Consider the following 12,274-nt stretch of genomic DNA (forward strand, 5'->3'; position numbering starts at 1 on the left):
TTTTAAACCCTTTAAACAAGCTTACAATTAAGAACATTTAAACCTCTCATTAAACGTCAGTTTAACTCTGAGCCTAGATTAAATTAAATTCTTACATTTTAACAGTGATCCATTATTAACGTACACTTAAGGAGGGCTAACTTTTTTAAATTGCTGCTTTTTTTTAGATGGATTTAACAAAATAATGGAGTTCCTGGAGAAAAGTAAAAGGACAAAACTCAACTGTAATTGATTTTTATGATTTTTATGAAGACACTGGTTCAGGACCGACAGAAAGTCTCATTGTGCTTTTTTATCTTGAGGAGGAGAAGTCAGAGCCTCTCTCTAGACTAACATTAGGCTAGCTTACTGACACTTCAGCTAGCTAGCACACAATATAAAGTTCTGTTAAATACACTGACTAGATCCCCTCAGGTTGATTTATTTGGGTTAGCGAGCATCATTCTGATTAAACTCTAGTACAAGTTGTGAAAAGGAACTCTAGTGCTGGTTCTGTTGGTCCCTGTGGACTAAAGCTGTAGTGTCTCTGAGCACCAGAGTCCCTTTAGAAAACCTCTCATTCTACTGCAGCAGGGTCTGACAGTCTGCTCCTCTCAGTCCTGGTTCTGGTTCTCCCGTGCCTTCCTTCCCTCCAGCGGGTCCAGCAATACGTCCTGGGTCTCCAGCAGAGAGGAGAACCTCTGCTCCTGGAGGAGGAGGAGGAGGAGGAGGAGGAGACGCTGCTGCCGGGAGCTGAGCTCTCCTCCTCCCTCCGGAGCTCCGACTGCAGGTCCAAGGCCGGATCTGGATCCGTTCTGTCCACAGAGGACCAGGTCTCTGCTGGAGGATCTGGGTCTGTCCACGGTGGACCAGGTCTCTGCTGGAGTCTGAGCTGAAGGAGGTTCTGGTGAACCTGCATGAGTTCATCTGATTTCACCAGAATCCGACCCGGTGGCTCCGATGACATCATTCAGAATAACTCTATAGAAACAGAGCATCTTCTCTCTGATGGTCTCTGTACTGATGGAGGTCTGATAGAGGATCAGGACTACACTGAGACTGGTTCAGGACCAGATAAAAGCTCCTCACAGTGACTTTAACTCTAGTTTTAACTTGGATTTACTAAAGAGAGATTAGAGCAACAGAGCTCCGCTTAACCTGGATTTACTCATTTTAAACCTAGTTTTTGCTAAACTCTGGTGAGAACTAACCTCAGATTAACAGAGTCCTTGTTGGTGTAACTCAGCCCAAGTGTTCATGTGTCCACGAGTGAAAGGGTGAGCGAGAAAATGATTCACAGGCCGTGAAAAACGTCCACAGCCTGGTTGTGTTTTGTTCCAAGTTGTGTGTGTGTGTGTGTGTGTGTGTGTGTGTGTGTGTGTGTGTGTGTGTGTGTGTGTGTGTGTGTGTGTGTGTGTGTGTGTGTGTGTGACAGTGACAGTTCGGCAGTGTTGTCGACCGCGTGCCGGTTCGATCAGTCAGACGGCGGGGGATCGGCGAGGTGGCGTTAATTAAAGGGGCTGCTATAATTGTATGCAGAAACACATGTGCACAGGTAATTACGGTTTCCCCCCGGAGACGGCTAATTGATAGGTGGCGGCCGCACCGATAAAGATAAAGGGCCGGGCGAGGAGATGGAGAGGCTGCATAATGGGCACGGAGGGATAATTGGCCGGGCGGTGGAGGAAGAGAAGCAGAGGAAGGAGCGGCGGACTGTAGCTCCAAGCGAAGAGTAACAGCAGATCTGTGTCAGGCGCGTCTAAACGTCCCAGAAGGATCGGCTTCATTTCATCGGTCGGGTTTCAAATGAACCGTAATGAGTTCCATTGAAAAATGGACAACATTTCCAGAACTGATTAGTATTTGGGCGAGCCGCTCCCGTTCTTCAGCCCGGCCTAATGACGACCATGCGTCATGCTTTCATCCCAAGAAAAGAGAACACTCGGCGGTGTTGTACACCGACTGCTCCCGCTTCACCAGACCGGTCTGCACGGCGCGCCGAGGCGCCGAGGCCTCATCACTCATGGTGCAAAAGACATGCAAACAGCAGCAGCGTGTTAGCGGAGCATTAAGCTGTGGGCTTTGTTTTAACGGGACTTTGTTTCAGATTATTAACACGTCGAGATTGTAATTCACTTCGACGGAGAGCAAACTCAGCAGGAAGGAAGCCGTTTTTCCCCCCATCTATAATGTAACATCCTCCTCTCATAACAGCATGTTAGTTAATCCAGGTGCTCTCGCTGCGCCTGTCTGTCTCACAGCGCGGATGCTGACACCGGGGAGCAGCTTTACAGAAACACAGAAGAGGCTTTAGAGCCCGGCTCAGCGCTGTAGTGTAGACTAAAGGTAGGGATGATCTTTAAACCCGCTCAGAGCTTCACTCGGGCTCTACGTCTGGAGAGAGGAGCGTTGTTCTGTGCTCTGAATGTGTGTGTGTGTGTGTGTGTGTGTGTGTGTGTGTGTGTTTCGTGACACCTGCAGACCATCCTCCTCCTCCTCCTCCCCCTCATCCCACCTCTCTCCCCTCTGTCTCACCCTCTCTCTGAGTGTAAGAAAAACAACTAATACGTTTGTGTGTGAGCACATCTTCATCCCACCTGCCATCTAACACCGGGGTTGTGATTGCAGAACGGAGATCAAAATAGCCACCCCCACCATCCTCATCCTCATCCTCATCCTCACGATCAGCCCCTCCAACAAGAGCAGCAGCCGGCGGCGGCAGCAGTGGCAGATCTGATAGACTTTGGTCTGGAAATGGAGACTCAGGTAAGGAGCTCACGTCATATTTCACCGGTTTGATATATAAGACCAAACACCGGACCGGTGTACCGGATTATACAACGATAAGTGTTGCACTGGACTCAGCAGCCGCGCCCAAGAGGAACATAATGACACTGAAGAGTGGAGCGACTCCGGTCCACTTGGTGGCAGTTATGCACCTCTAAGCTGGTTTACCAACCGCCAATAAACAATATATATATACGTAGTCGTCGTGACGTCACCCATTGGTTTGCTGGACGCAGTTTTGAAGCCTCAAATTCAGCGTTTAGGCCGTCGCCATCTTGGCTTTTTGCAACCAGTGAACAGGAAGTGACCATATCTGGACTGAGGAGTGACGTAGAGACACCGTATATACAGCTCTGGTGTCAACCTGTCAATCACTGTGTAGCCCCGCCCCTAAAGCATCCCCTGCTTTCTGGTGTGTTTGACTCTAAATGGAGCATAATGTACTAAATGAACATCATGCTGTATTGAAGAAGACTGTAAACTAGAGATTGAGACCATAAACTCATGTTTACAATGTTTACTGAGGGAATAAATCAAGAGAGAAGTAGAGTCATTTTAGACTAGACTTCTATACAACCAGAGGAGTCGCCCCCTGGTGGACACTAGAGAGAATGCAGCTTTAAAGACGCTTCACTCCACTTCAAATCCAAAACGTTGCCATATTGACACACTTTCAGTTTTCTTTAAGACGTTCTCGTAAACAGACACAGTGTTCGTCGTCCACCTCCTGTAATGAAGGTAAAGTGTCGTCCCTGCAGTGGAGGTGTGATTTAGCACCGTGACGCTGTCGGCTCAGGTCGATGATGTGAGCAGCTTTTTTAATTTGCCAGAATGTGTCGTAATAACAAATGCCGGGTCAGCAGGTTTGCATCAAATCCAAAGTGGTTGAAACGGACCCCGGCTCCAGAAGGCTCCTCAGTATCTGTGAGCAGCATACTGTTCATGTCTGTCCCTCAGATGAGTTCCTCTCCCTCCGTCTCTGGCCGTTAGGTCGCTCCGGCTCTTGACCCTCGCCGTGCATGAATAAAACATGTGACCCTGCTGTTGCGTAGCGACCAGGTTGAGGCAGAAAGCAAAGCGTACGTACGGGCGTTCATATCTGCATGTGTGTAAACCCCCCCCCCCCCTCTCTGGGCAGAGAGAGGTCCCTTCAGGGCGGAGTGGAGGTAAAGGTCAGAGCGTCTGTCAGAGCACCGGTGCGGGTAGGGGGGGTCGGGGGGGTCGGGGGGGGGAGCAGACAGCGGCGGTCATCTCGCCGTCAGACACACGCAGAGTCAAGCCGCCCGCGGTACATTATTAATAAAGCATTCAAAACACTCCGGTAATCACAGCGGCCTGACCTCAGCGCCCCGCCGCCTCACGCCGGAGGAATACTGAGCGGACGGGAAGTCTATAAACGTCAGAGTCCTGGACTGGTTGACCACGGGTTCTGTTTGGAGAACATCAGCCGAGGCTCCGCGGCATCGACCCAGAGTGCGTTGTGTTTTACGTGCAGGAGAGCGTTTTATAATCCCGTGGACTTCCTGTTGTCCGTCCACGGTGCGTATCGTTGATCCGTCTAGTTGTTGATCTTTATCTCCTACGTTAGACTCAGTACACTACAGCACATTCTCCTCCAACACACCCATGACTGTGGAAACACCGCGCTCTCAGATCCATCTTCTGATAGATGCCAGAAGAACCCTGTGACCTACGAGGGGGAAGATATTCTAAGAACATTCATTATCTGAAAAGAAATTATCCGCCTGCATGATTTATGCAAATCTCTGACCACGTATTCGAGGCTTAAATTCCTCCACGGCTATAAATAGAGTTTCACTTCGCTCGCCACCGGGCCTGAAGATATTATTAATGACGGGGAAACAGAAGACGTTCAGATCAGATAGAAGCGTCTGCTGTCTTTGATAGCGAGTCCCTCTGAGGCCAACCACACAGAACCGTAATGACCCGTCCAGAACAGCAGCCTGGTGCTGTGGTGATGGGGGGGGGGGGGGGGGGGGTTGTGATCACTCTTGGTAGGTATGTCATCATAATCATTTCATCTCATTATCCCATCTCTCCATCGTTACCTTCTTCTTCTTCTTCTTCTTCTTCTTCTTCTGTTGCTGCCACAGTGTTCAGGTAGGTTCCACATGGACCAACGTACCGAGCGAGTGTCGTGTCGCATGCTGTGTGCTGCATGTTGCACTGGAATGCAAACCGACCCAGATGATATATAAATATATATATATATATATAAATATAACGGTATTGTTGTTGTACCTGACTGGTAGCTTCTCTTGTTCTCAGAATATCAACCAATTAGAGATTTTTGGAGACATGTCCACACCTCCTGACATCACCTCTCCATCGGTGAGTAGCTCCCGTTCTTCTTCTGTGGTTTCTCTGCATACTCCCCTATCCAATGTCATTTACCCTCCTACACACACCGTTTGTGTTCCACATCTTATGGAACTGTGTTTCTGACGATGATGATGATGATGATGGTGATGATGATGGTGTGTGTTTCTGCACAGACCCCCGCCTCTCCAGCCAACATCCTGGACCCCTCGCTGGGCCCTGCAGCCTCCCACGGAACTGTTCGCTCCCTTCAATCCTGCGTCTGTGCCCTCAGGTAAGACCTGGTTCACTTTAGAGCTTAAATACACCCACTGCTGCAAGCGCAGGGGGAGACAGACACAACGGGGAGGGGGAGTGGGAGGGGGGGAAGGAGGGAGGGAGGGGGGGGCGAGAGAGAGGGAGGGGGAGAGAGAGAGAGAGAGAGGGAGAGGGAGGGAGAGGGGGGACAGAGAGAGGGAGAGGGAGGGAGAGGGGGGACAGAGAGAGGGGGAGGGAGGGAGAGCGAGAGGGAGGGGAGGGAGAGAGAGAGAGGGAGGGAGGGAGGGAGAGACAGAGAGAGGGAGAGAGAGAGAGAGAGGAGACAGAGAGGGGTGGGGAGGGCATTGAGAAAGGAGATGAAGGGGGAGTTGGAGGTAGAGGAGACAGACCAGGAGAAGGAGGGAGGGTTTGAGATAAATAGAGGAGGACGTAGTAGGATTGAATGTAGATGAGGGGAGGAGAGGAGAAGGAGGTGTTGCTGTGTGTTGAATATAAAACGCATCATTAGCTTGCGGCCTCAGCTGCTGCTGGTTTACCTGTGGCTGAGGCGACTGCGGTGGTCAGAGAGAAGTAATGAAAGGCGCTGAGACGAGGCTCCTCAGGACGCACGGAGAATTAGACGCCACCGCGTACCGGACCTGCTTTACTCCCCCCTCCTCGCCTCTCGCCCCCCCCCTCCCCCCCCTTGTGCGTGTTGTCGGCGTGGCGAGGCGGCCGGGGTTAAATGTCAACTTCCTCCGGCGTAGGTAACGACAGGAGAGCAGAGAGGAGCGCGTGATAGAAAGAGCTCCTGCTGATGAGTTTGAGTGATTTTAATGAGCGCGTGTCGGGCTTTCCGTAATGACTCTCCCTCATTCTGGAGGTAATTATAATAGTTCACCGTGACCATCAGGAGACACCGCATTAGCTGCAGGCAGAAGTAGGCAGCACTCAGTGGGTTGGTGTGATAACACGCTCATGCACTGTGGCTGTTTCAATCACTTTCTTCTCCCAGATTTTTTACGAAATTCCGACATTTTCTGCATGTTTCTGAAGCCCAAACCCGCCGGCCTCGGTTGACGAGCATGTTTTCTTTAAACGATTGCCAAAAGCACAGCGTCTATCCAAAGCAGGAGCTGTAGAAATCCTGACGGCCCCTTGAACGCATCACGTGCGATGAGCGCTTTTGTGAGAAAAAGTGACATTACATCAGAAACATTTATTCTACATGTTCTCGTTTAGAATCTCGCCCCGAACGAACCGTTAGCTTTAACCAGATCCTGTAAAAAACATTAGATTCTGAGCTCCTCAGTCCAAACTAGGAAGCCATGATGGATTCACCTGAGACCAACGGTCACGTGACAACAAATCAGTGAAACTTGGACTGAACTTCAGGAAGTGAACACAGAGCAGAGAGGACAGGAAAGACTTTCAGTAGATGTAAATAGAGCCTCCATCTTTGTTTCCAACATTGGTAACACTTGTGCACACTTCTGTTCTTTGTGATTCATGTCATTGTAACGTGACCTGACGCTGTTTCCTCTCCACCAGGTTACGTGACGATGGGAGCCGTCCCCCCCGGCCACTGGTCCCAGCAGGCGTTCGCCGCCCAGACGCCGCTGGCCTTCGGGGTCCAGTCTCCTCTCGGTCCGGTGGCTCAGGTGCTGCCGGGCGGCCAGCCTCTCATCTGGGGCCAGGCCAACATCTTCCCCGCCACGCAGCAGCAGTGGGCGGCCATGGCGGCCGGAGCCTTCCCCCCCACAGCCTACCTCCCCGCCCAACCCGTGGGCACTCTGCCCGCCGCCATGTTTCAGGCCCTCGCCCCCGTCGCCACGATGACCTCGGGCGGCGAGAGCCACCCGGGCGCGTCGGCCGCCTCCCCCTCGGCGGCGTCGAGTCCGCAGCATGGGGAGAGGGCGAGGAAGATGGGCAAGGAGATGTTCAAGGTGGGGAGAGGTCCGACGAGACCGAACGGTCGGTCATGATGCAAAAGAATCCCAGCAGTGACACACCTGAAAGAGGAACGATTCAGAGTAACAGAGAGCTGCAGGAACGAGTCCCACAACCAGGAATGAGTCAGAAATAAAGTCTGTGGTTTACACAAGCTTAAGAGATTTAAATGTCCCCGTTCTACAACAAAAAACATGTCAGGCGCTATTTAAAGGTTTTACTGTTGTAACAAGTGTCTAAGTGAGGCGACAGATCGGCTTTCTGAGGGAACCAGAGCAACGCTACCTTCTGGGGTGGTCTGCAGAAATACGTTGAATATTGTAAATAGAGAGACGACGGTAGAGAGACGACGGTAGAGGCGAAGGTAGAGAGACGACTGTAGAGAGACGACGGTAGAGAGACGACGGTAGAGGCGACGGTAGAGAGACGACGGGGAACGAGGGGAGAGAGACGGTCCTGACGTTAACAGACTGATGTCAGTCACTTCCACACAGTGCGGCACACAGCTTATCCTCCAGACACCGACACCCAAAGACCAGATATCGTTGTTTTTGGAGGGGGGGGTCAGATCGGTCACGAGCCTTCCTCACCACTTCTGCCTCTTCTTCCAGGATTTCCAGCTGGCGAAGCCTCCGGCCATGCCGGCGAAGAAGGGCGAGCAGCCCGGCTTAGCGGGAACCTCCGAGGCGTTCAGCAGCTACTTCAGCCGCGTGGGCACCGCCCAGGACACGGACGACTGCGACGACTTCGACATCTCCCAGATGAACCTGACGCCGGTGACCTCCACAACGCCCGTCCACCAACTCACGTGAGAGCTCCGTCCTGTTCACGTCGGCCCCGCGGCCCATTTTTCTTTTGTCCATCACTCTCTTATTCTTGTCGGCTTGTCTCTCCCCCCCCCCTCCCTCCGTTTTGCAGCTCCCACCCCCGGCTCCCAGGCAGAGCTCCCCCTCCAAGTCCTCGGCCTCCCACGTCAGTGACCCCCCCACAGACGCCACAGACCCGCCCACAGACGACTCCTTCGGGGAGGCCGAGGGCAGCCCGAGCCGCAGTGGAGAGGAGGACGCTGTAAGTGTGTGTGTGTGTGTGTGTGTGTGTGTGTGTGTTGTGTGTGTGTGTGTGCCTTTTAATAACTCACTCCTTATGCCGCTATAACCTGCGCGGCGTGTTGAGATCTGCTGATAAATAGCCTTTGTCGCGGTGTTGGCGGGCCAGGTAATCACTCTGGCTGATTAGGGGGCCGATGCTGTTGTGTGTCCCTTGGTGTGTGTGTGTGTGTGTGTGTGTGTGTGTGTGTGTGGTGTGTGTGTGCCCGTGAAGTGTGTGTTCCTGCGTGCCTGCATAAGTATGTGGTTTCAGCGTGTGCGTGGTCAACGCCGCGTTAAATTAGCTGGCGCGATTGTCAGAGACATCATTAAGCTGTTATTAATACGAGCCAGGAAGCGTCCATACATCACCACTTCACCACTTCACCACTTCACCACTTCACCACGGACAGACTCGTCTTCCCTCAAGATAAAGAGGTTTTTAGGGAGGGTGCCTTTGACCAAAGTGCTTGTAGGACGAGTGACCTTCCAGGAAACGAGCACTTCTTTCCTTCACTTCTTTTCCTCTTTCTTTCTTTTGCTCCCTCACTCTGCAGCCGTGAAGCATTAGTTTTATGCCCCCAATCCAGCTATTATTGTGGAAAAAAAAAAAAAAAAAAGTCTGAAAATGTCACCGGGTCCTGAATAACACACAGTTGCTTTTCACAAGCAAGAGAGAATGTGCGTCGGTGACGGCGGCGTCTGAGCGGAAAGGTTTACAAAAGAGAGACGGAAAGATGGAGCGAAGCAGAAAAACAGCCTCCCACTCTGTGCAAGGTGTGAAGAGCAGAAGTGGTTTTAACAACAAGAACAAGAGCAACACAGATCAATAGAGTGAAGGCTTTTATGAATATGTAAGTGTGTGTGTGTGTGTGTGTGTGTGTGTGTGTGTGTGTGTGTGTGCTTCTCTTTCAGTGTCCTTATTCCTCCTCCAGAGTACTGACACCTTTACTTCCTGTTTACCTCCTCTCTTGTAGTCTCCACTGAGTCCTTCTTTCAGATTTATTCTTCTTCTGTCCCTTTTTCTCTCTCCCCCCTTCCATCAACTCCTCCTCCCACACTTTTCTCTTCCTTTCCTTTCCTCCCCCCCTGTTCTCTTCCCCTCTCTAGGCGTGTGGTTCTGGGTCGCCCTGCCCCAGCGAGACAGCAGAGCCCAGCCCAGACCAGGCCAGTCCAGAGGCTGGGAGCTAGATAGCAGCAGGGCAGGGTAGGTATCGATGCCTCTCCTCCTGCCCCCCCTCCCTAACTCCTCCTCCTGCACCTCCCTGCCCTTACCTGTTCTTCTGGTTGACTGTTGTACCTCCCATGGATCAGGCTGATCGCTCTCCCTGTGCTACATCTTTTCTCTGGGGGTGAAAGTAGACCGCTACAGTCCGGTACCAGTCGACGGTTCGGTGCTGGTTAAACCTCTTCTGTGTGGCGTTGCGTCTCCACGACGACTTAAAGTCATAAACGCACCGCGGAACATCGGAAGAACAGCTTTCTAATCTGCGCTTGCTGTTAAGTCCTCCTGCTGCTGCGGCTGATCGTCTGATATCAAGTGCAGTCTGTCGCAGGAAACAGTAAAATACGTCGTGAGCATTTCCGTGACGACCGCGTTCATTCCAACGACACAGACAGCAGGTCAAACAAACTGCCACATCTGTACCTCCGCTGGCAAACGCCGCTTAGTGGCAATTTTCATCTAATTTAAAAAAGAAAACAAGTTGTTATGATCTTTAAAGTTTCCTCACTTCAACCATTGAGATGAATAAGTTTGCTGCTGAAGTGTTCCTCGTTTAAAACGAAGCGACTGCTTTCACCCCTCGTGTCTCCTTCATCTGATGTCTCGCATGCTCACAGGAAGACGTGTGTGTGTGTGTGTGTGTGTGTGTGTGTGTGTGTGTGTGTTGGTTAGTAGCCTCACCTGGAGTTTGCATGTGGCATCAGTTCTTCTTGAACCGGTGTGTGACGAGCTCATGGCGTACGGTTCCTCGTTGTCCTCATTGTGTCCTCGTTGTGTCCCGTCTGTGTGAGGCGTGTCCGTCCCCCGTCCCCCCCGCTCCCTGAATAGCACACATCACCCACCTGGAGAGCCAATAGTGTGTGACAGCCAATCAGAATCCGTGCACTTCAGTGAACAGGACGTCATCTGGGTGTGTGTGTGTGTGTGTGTGTGTGTGTGTGTGTGTGTGTGTGTGTGTGTGTGTGCGCGCGTGCAGTATGCTGATCCTGGGTGTTTAGCTCCATGTGTGCTGTCACGTTGTGTGCTTTATGTGACGTGCATGACGTGTGCGTTCTTTAACACTTGTGACTTGTGGAGGCTGGACTTGTCCTCTAGAGACACGTGAGCGTGTTTGTCCACTCGAGGAGACAAGGAGACAAGGAGACGAGACGCAGAGGAGGGTTGAGGTCCAGCGCACAGGTCGGATCGGCAGAAAGAAACAGATTTGCCGTATTGGCAGAAACAGATCTTCAAAGGCTTCATTGTGTTTATCCCTGGAGTCAGTGTAGACGGTGGAAAACTCCAAATGTTAACTTTTACTTTGTTTTTAATGATTTATTAGGAGCTGCTTAGAGCGAGTTCATAGTTCTGTGAAAACGTCTCCTTCAAACAACCTTTTCTCAACCAAAAACCTCATTTTACAAGAGGACATTTGAACGCATCGTGATTAAGTTGTAATTTACCTTCGAGTAGAGCTCGAACGCATCGGTTAGCCGTTAGCTCCGATGTTGCTAACTGTCGTAGCTCTCCCGGTCTGGCCTCACTGAGCTTCAGTGAAACTTTATTAAACTGTATTAAACTGTATTAAACTGTCCCCACCTGCTGTCCTCTCAGCTCCTCAGTGACGGCTGCTGGAGAAACGTCACGCTTTTGTTTTCATCAGTAACACGCTGCCGAGATTAATGACTGCCCCCACGTAATTGGCAGTAATTAAAGAAACCCAAGATCCCCCCCCCTCCCTCCCCCGCTGGCCTCCTTCCTCCCACTCAGACGGTCTGGAGGTGGGTGTGGGCCTTAAGTGGGAGGACGGACTGTGTGTGTGGGGGGGGGGGTTTGGCTGCAGACTGGCTGTTCTGGCCAGAAGCAGCGAGTTCCCCCCCCCCCCCCCCTCTGTAGTAGTAGGTGGACTACTTTGGTCCTGGTCCAATGATGCTGCTGCTCCCAGATGGTGTTTACTTTGCTCAATCACATCGACTTCAGACAACTCCCCAAACACACACACACACACACACACACACACACACACACACACACACACACACACCTGTGCAAAACATGGCCCAGTTATCCCCCAGATAAACACACCTGTGATCGATACTGTCGCCACCTGTGCTCGTATCGGAGCCAAAAATACCGCCTGCCCCCCCCCCTCAGACGGACATGTGTTCAGGCCGGGGGGGGTGTAAGTGTTTCTTTTTTTCTTCTGGGTGATCTCATCATGTCCAGCGAACGCTCCCGAGTCTCAGCCGTGAAATGGCCTGCTTCCACGGTTCACTGAGCAATCTCACATCCCCCCCCCTCACTGCCCAGGGCCTACTACACACACACACACACACACACACACACACACACACACACACACACACACACACACACGCGCACACAGAAGTCCACATGTGGACCAGCCAGGCCAGATATTTCGGCCTTCGGGCGGCTGCTACGCTCATCGCTCATCCCTCCCCTCCTCGTCTTCAGGGAACTGAAGCGGCGCTGGTTAGATGATGCAGGATGACACTGCCGGGTTGTGTGTGTGTGTGTGTGTGTGTGTGTGTGTGTGTGTGTGTGTGCGCTGGCTGTCGCTGCTCGTCTCAGCCTCTTCGTCACCTCTCTCAGGGCTGCTGGCAGCTACGTTCTGCTGACTGTCTGACCTCGACAGCTACAGCTCTGCAGCTTCATTCCTCCCAGCTTTAAC

The 12,274-nt window shown here is 51.8% G+C and overlaps 1 protein-coding gene across 1 annotated transcript in view; it reads left to right on the top strand.

The window, feature by feature from the left end:
- LOC137874332 (disabled homolog 1-like) overlaps window positions 1–12,274 on the top strand; it is a 35,748-nt gene that overhangs the window by 21,650 nt on the left and 1,824 nt on the right. Inside the window, 8 exon segments of the mRNA XM_068712970.1 lie at window positions 2,608–2,745; window positions 5,056–5,118; window positions 5,283–5,324; window positions 5,326–5,380; window positions 6,895–7,289; window positions 7,905–8,087; window positions 8,212–8,361; window positions 9,489–9,585. Of these exon segments, the coding sequence (XP_068569071.1) occupies window positions 2,608–2,745; window positions 5,056–5,118; window positions 5,283–5,324; window positions 5,326–5,380; window positions 6,895–7,289; window positions 7,905–8,087; window positions 8,212–8,361; window positions 9,489–9,569 (1,107 nt within the window). The 3' untranslated portion in view covers window positions 9,570–9,585.

This window comes from Cebidichthys violaceus, unplaced genomic scaffold (genome assembly GCF_023349555.1).
Source record: "Cebidichthys violaceus isolate CVI_PGR_0920_01 unplaced genomic scaffold, fCebVio1.0.p SCAF_188, whole genome shotgun sequence".
Taxonomy (NCBI): Eukaryota; Metazoa; Chordata; class Actinopteri; order Perciformes; family Stichaeidae; genus Cebidichthys; species Cebidichthys violaceus.